The sequence below is a fragment of the Marmota flaviventris genome, chromosome 7, assembly GCF_047511675.1.
Source record: "Marmota flaviventris isolate mMarFla1 chromosome 7, mMarFla1.hap1, whole genome shotgun sequence".
In the NCBI taxonomy this organism is placed as follows: Eukaryota; Metazoa; Chordata; class Mammalia; order Rodentia; family Sciuridae; genus Marmota; species Marmota flaviventris.
This window is the reverse complement of record NC_092504.1, coordinates 116,883,622-116,889,621: the sequence shown is the minus strand read 5'-3', so window position 1 is coordinate 116,889,621 and position 6,000 is coordinate 116,883,622. Positions and strand designations below refer to the sequence as shown.

Below are 6,000 nucleotides of genomic sequence, written 5' to 3'. Positions count from 1 at the left end.
AACTTTAAAAACCAAGATACACAATAAAAGTATGAAAATAATACTGATACATTCTACTAAGACATCACTCTAGTGTCTCTTCCACACTTTGGTTTTGTGTATATAATTTTCATATTAAATTAACTCATCTAAATTTTTTTCAGAAACATTATTTCACATAGATATTTCTATATAACTGTCACTAAAAGGAGTTCTATAGCTTGGATATTTTCACCCATTCTGGGTTTCAGTTTTTTTATTCCATAAAATGAGGCAGTTGGGCTATTAAATGATATCCCCAAATTTTCTACTTCTAATAGTCTGTGACAGTATCTACTATTGACAAGGGGAATAATAGAAACACAGCACAAATACACAGAAGTCTTCTCCTTTGGAGGACAAGTTTACTCCAAAACATGGAAGCTGCTTAATGGGCCATAACTTTCCTGTTGTTCATGAGTCAGCATGAAAAATGCCTCCAGAGAAGGCTAAGTAGGTCAGATTTATCTAAGAAGACAGCTGTGTAATCCTGTATCCCTCTGCAACCCCATGGCCCTGCAGATACATGCTTCTGGCTTTGTGAACAACAGTCAAATAGCATTACCCACTTTGTAAAGTTCGTGAGACCACAACTTGAAAAACTCAGGCTGGCCTTGAAAACCTTCAGTAGAGGAATAAATGAGAGATTTCGATACAGTCCGCAGCAATGTTACTCTTTTTTTCTCTGATACTGTGATACACATTAGTATGGGAAAGACTGTATCAGTAAATTTTAGTAAAATAATTGAAAAATCGGGAAAAATGTTTTGCATCATGACTTTTTATTGAAAAGTGTAATAAAATGTTAGGCTGCCAATGTTTGATTGCTTCCCCTTCTTAGTATGGTCATAAGACTTAAAAATTACATTTAGTAAATAAGAAGACTTATAAGAGAACTTGCATTTGGAAACAAACTTGAAGGTGCAGTTACTACCTCCTTTGGCTGTGCAAGTATTCTTTTTCTCCTTCCTTCTTTTTTACAGTGCTGGTGATCAAACCCAGGGCCTCACACATGCTGGGCAAGCACTGGACCAACATTTCACCCCCACCCCAGTGCAAATATTCTTGTCATTAGAGGGCCCTTTAATACAGTGGGGAGCCTTCAGAGTTAAAGGGCAAATACAAACCTGCAGAAGTGAAATGATAAAGGAAAAACAAAACTAACAAACAAAAACACATATACTGGAATGGGACCAGAGAGCCTTACTAAGAAAGATGTCAGCAGAGAATGTAGAAAAAAGGTTAGGTATACTTGGAGGTGTTCAAGTTAGATAATTCAAAGCGACTTTTTTTTTTTTTCACATGGGCAATTTGTATTTATGCTCATCTCCTCAAATATTAAGTTTATTTGGAGTTACATCCAGAAAAGGTGTTAGCCAGGGTACACAGTACTGTATCTTGGAAAGAGGATCTATAATTCATTTTGTTCTCCACAGTCTGTCCTGCTATGTGACCACCAGTTTTCCAAAGTCTAGACTGTAAGGCACCAGAAGCAATTAAATAGAGGATCAATGCAAGCAGACAGGTGTGCCCCATCACTTCCCCTCTTTAAACCATAGAGCTCATATTCTCTGAATTTCATATAAGCTACCCTGGAAACAGCAAATTAACTCCAAAGACATTCCATGTTATGCAAATCCATTTCTTAATAGGCCCTTGTTTGTGACATCACTGGCATAGATGCGATATTAAAAGATCTCAGATGTTAGACCTTTTGATCATAGACATACTAAAGCAGGACTAGAAAATGTATTTCCAAGTTTACTTATATTATCCTGTTAATGTTAGAAACAGGCAAGCTATGAAGTCGTCAACCTCAACCATGATTCTGAAGAGGATGAAAGAATTTTGCAATCTTGATTCCCAAAGGGGATCTTTGCAGGGTCTTCGAAACTCAAACTTGCCCACCTGTCACAACCTGGACAGTCTCCACGGACTGTGCCAGGCGCGCCACCGCCACGCGGCGCTGAGGTCGGTCTCTCGGGTCTTGGGAGAGCTCTTTTTATTCTAAATTACAGACTTTGCAGCCACCGGATATCCTCGCTGCATAACTGGCAGTAGCCATGTGGCTGCACTCGCGTTTCCTGACAACCACTGCATTATTTCCACTAATATCCTGTGTAGGGCGTCTCTCGCCGGGCGACTTCTCATTCCCACCGCCGCCGTCGCCGCCGCCCCCTGCCCCGTGGGTACTCTCCCGACTGCTGCCCGTGTGCCGCCAACAAAGGGGAAACCACCCGAAAGTTCATGAGAACGTCCTGGGCCAAAGCGGGCCGGCGAGCCCTCCCGACAGACAGTTCCGAGCACCGGGCCTCCGCGGACCGGGCGCTGCGGGCCTGCCTGCGGCCACGTGCTGCGCGCCGGGGCGGGGCGCCCGCGGCCGCCGCGTGCGTTCGCATTGTCCACGTCCCCCTGCGCCCCGCCGCGTTCCGTCCCCCCCTATCTCTGGCGCACACGCGCTCGGAGCGAGCGGCTCGCCCCGAGCTGGAGCTGCGGCGGCGGCGGCGGCGGCGGCGGCGGGGGCGGTGCGGCGCGGGGCGGGGCGGGGCGGGGCGGGGCGGCGCGGGGCGGCGCGCGGGGGCGGGCCCGGGGCGCGGCGGCCGCGGCGCCAGCGAGCGAGCGAGCAGAGCGGCGAGCGCGGCGAGCACTGAGAGGAGCGCGAGCACAGCATGGCGGGGCTCCGACGCCCGCAGCCCGGCTGCTACTGCCGCACCGCCGCGGCCGTGAACCTTCTGCTGGGCGTCTTCCAGGTCCTGCTGCCCTGCTGTCGCCCGGGAGGGGCTCAGGGACAAGGTCAGCCTCGCGCCGCCGGGCTCGCTCTCCCTCTCCACCCCGCCCCCCCTTCTCTTTCTTTTAGGGAACTGTTTAAATCTATCAGAGGGCTCGGGGAGGAGAGGGGAAGGGGCAGCACCGGGAGGAAAAGCCATTGCGGTTCTCGGGGCGCAGCGTCTCCTCGCGCGCCCCCGTCCAGCCCGAGCGCTGGGAGTCGCGGGGCTCGGGGACCGCTAGCCGCGCGCGTCCCGGAGCCTTTGTGCGCGGGCCCCTGCGTCCGGGGCGCAGCCCCCGCTTTGTGTGGCGCGCGCTGGTGCCCCGCCGCGGCCCGGCTTCCTGCAGCTTTGTTCCCCGGAGCCTGGCTGCCCGGGGATCGCAACCCAGATGGTCGGGCTGCGCAGCCCCGAGTGTCCGGTGGGGTGGCCTCGTCCCCCCAGCGCTAGTGCCCCGACCTGCACGCCCTCGTCTTTCCGTCTGAGGGGCCGCCGGCTCACGCTCCGACTATTGTGTTTTCATCCTTGGCTCGCCCCTCGGGTGGCCTGGCTCTAAGAAGGAAAAGGAGACTTGTTTTGGGGAGGCGGGTGGCACGGAGGACGAGAAGGGAAACAGGAAGCGTTTCTTTCCGTGCATTAAGTGTGTTTTTTGGTGTCGGTGCAGCGATCGAGCCCTTGCCGAACGTGGTGGAGCTGTGGCAGGCAGAAGAAGGGGAACTCCTACTGCCCACTCAGGTGAGGACGACCAGGTGACAGGACAGGGGTGGGCGGGCGAGGGAGGAGAGGCCCGGAGGCCGCTGGCCCCCCAGCGGCACAGGCGCTCGGGCCACTTTGCAAGGCAAATAAACGGTTGGCCAAGCCTGAACACCTGGCAACGGTGGCCCTCCCGGCCACCTCCCGCACCATGTGACAGGCGTTAGTCTGGCCCGCCCCAAGTTCGGAAGGTGGGAGCCAGGCCACTTCAGCAGGGCTGCGGCCAGCAACTGCTGCGCCCGGGAAGGGCCGGCTCCTCCCCCGCCAGTGGTCCCGGTGGATGAGGGACCTCGCCCTGGGTCTACTCTGCTTCTGTCTGCTTGAGCTGGTGCCGTGTGGATGGCAAGTGGCTGGAAGGTTGAAGACCGCAGGAACATTGATTTCATAAATGTTAGTGAGTGGTGCTTCCCATTAGCGCTAAGTAGCTTTGGGATGAAGATGTGACTTTAAAGGATTGTAATCTTGGATTTTCTCCAAGTGCGTTTAATTCCTATTAGAATACACCCACTTATGAACTTGAATTTCAGGTTTTCTCTTTTTCCCCCTATATGATGATTGCATGTGGAAAAATAATTACTAACATTTTATTGGGAATCTGTAGCACCATGGGTTTCCTGCTGCTATAGATAAAGTACTGTGAAGCTTTGGTGTTGATTTTTAAGGTTTAGCTTGTACAAGAAATTCTTACTGACTTCAAAAGTACCCATGTAAATATAATGTTGTTGACCGTTTTTCACTAGCAGACTAATGACTAAAATGTATTTTCGAGGGTGTGTGTTGAATGATAAGAGTATTCAGCTTGTGTATGGCAGTTTTAAGGTTCATTACTTCCCATATTGGTGACAGCATTAAAAACGGAACATCTACCTATAATCTCACTTGAGAGAGGCTGTGCAGTTTTACATTTCAGCTTTCTCCTCTCTATGTGAAGCATTGAGAAAGCTGGTTTTGAGATATTTGGAATATTCATTTTTGACCAGGGCTAATGAATAACAGCTTGAAGGCAGAGGTGATTTTAGAGGAAAAATTTCCTGGACCTTTCCTGAACGCTAGCAGGCTGCATGAGACCATTCCTTTGAGAAAAAGCCCCATCAGCAAATCATCTTTCCTTCTACTGAAAGTTTACTCCCAAGTGGCTCCCCCCATTATAAATAATACATTGTAAAATACAGAAAGAAGAACAATAAAGTAGGACCATTCATAACCCTACTGAGAAAACCACACTGAACGCTTGATGAATTTACTTTAAAAATATATGTTTGTTTGTCTCAAGAGTTGTTCAGCAGTGGCATGAGTGACTTTTTGGTCCAGGATTCTTTGTTTTGGGGAGCTGTCCTCACTGTCACAGGATGTTGGGCATCATCCCTGGTCTCTACTCCCTGAATGCCAGTAGCTGTCTAAGTTCCCCCTCAAACCAACTAGCTTTTTGTTTTTGTTTTTTGAGACAGAGTCTCCCTATGTTGCCCAGGCTGGCCCCGAACTCCTGGACTCATGCAAGCCTTCTGCCTCCACACCTGGCTCAACTCCCTCATTTTACCAATTGAGAATGTTACCCTGGTTAAGAAGCAACTGGTGTCTATGTGCGTTTGTATTTTTACTCAGTTGTAGACCACCTCTGATGGTTAAGGTTGGAATCCAGCACAGACTAAAAGGGAAGTAAATCATAGACCCTCATTTGTTATGGTGTTGTAGTCATTGTGCCCAGAGTTGGAATGTTAAGGTCTGTGATAAAATGAATTATTTACAGGCTCAAAATTGTTTCATAAAATGCTTACTTTCTAGTTGGATTTTGTCTGTAATGGTTTGTTTTGATAAAAAACTGTTAGAATTGAGAAGTTGTCTTTCTGGAATACTCACTATACAGGCATTTATAGCTGAGCTATTTTTATCAGCTGTAATGAAAGTGAAACTGGTGTTTGAAATAATTTTCTAAATACTCCATCTCTACTAAATGTACACTTTTTATAGATGATCTTACTCTGCATATACCTGGGCAGGGATAAGGGATATATGTATCTCTCAGCTGCACAGAGTTTGGGAGAAAGTTATTTTTAAGGAATTAAAAGTGTTTTTGAAATTTCTTCGAAAAGGTTCCACTGTGTGTCATAGACAGTATGTGGAAAAGAGAATGTTTATAGGTGTTTGAGGGTTTTTGGCTTAATTAACCAGGAGATTGAGTTCCTTTCGTTTAAGAAGGCTAAGAGATGCCTTTGGAACCTAAGGGTTACAATGATGGGTAGAATAGGAACATGAGAGGTGGTGGCATTCCTTAAACATAATACTAACCTTTGCCAACACTGTTTATATAGTTATTTGTTTTGGAAGTGTTTCCTGTTGATTGTTTTCTCTTTCTTTTCCTGATATAGTTATGATTAGGAACTTGAATAACTCATCATTAATAAAACCATATATAATGATTGAATTGTCAGGAACTGTCAGGCCTCTTGGGTATGAATCCTGGCTC

General features: G+C 47.9%; 1 protein-coding gene across 5 annotated transcripts in view; it reads left to right on the top strand.

The window, feature by feature from the left end:
* The first annotated feature begins 2,642 nt into the window (after window positions 1-2,642).
* Tmem131l (transmembrane 131 like) overlaps window positions 2,643-6,000 on the top strand; it is a 172,403-nt gene continuing 169,045 nt past the window's right edge. For 4 of the 5 annotated variants that reach the window (XM_071614595.1, XM_071614593.1, XM_071614594.1 and 1 more), the window contains exons 1-2: window positions 2,643-2,811; window positions 3,448-3,518. In XM_071614595.1, the coding sequence (XP_071470696.1) occupies window positions 2,688-2,811; window positions 3,448-3,518 (195 nt within the window). In that variant the 5' untranslated portion in view covers window positions 2,643-2,687. Of the gene's footprint in view, window positions 2,812-3,447; window positions 3,519-3,740; window positions 3,927-6,000 lie in introns of those variants that run through there. The other variant, XM_071614596.1, reaches the window with a different exon arrangement.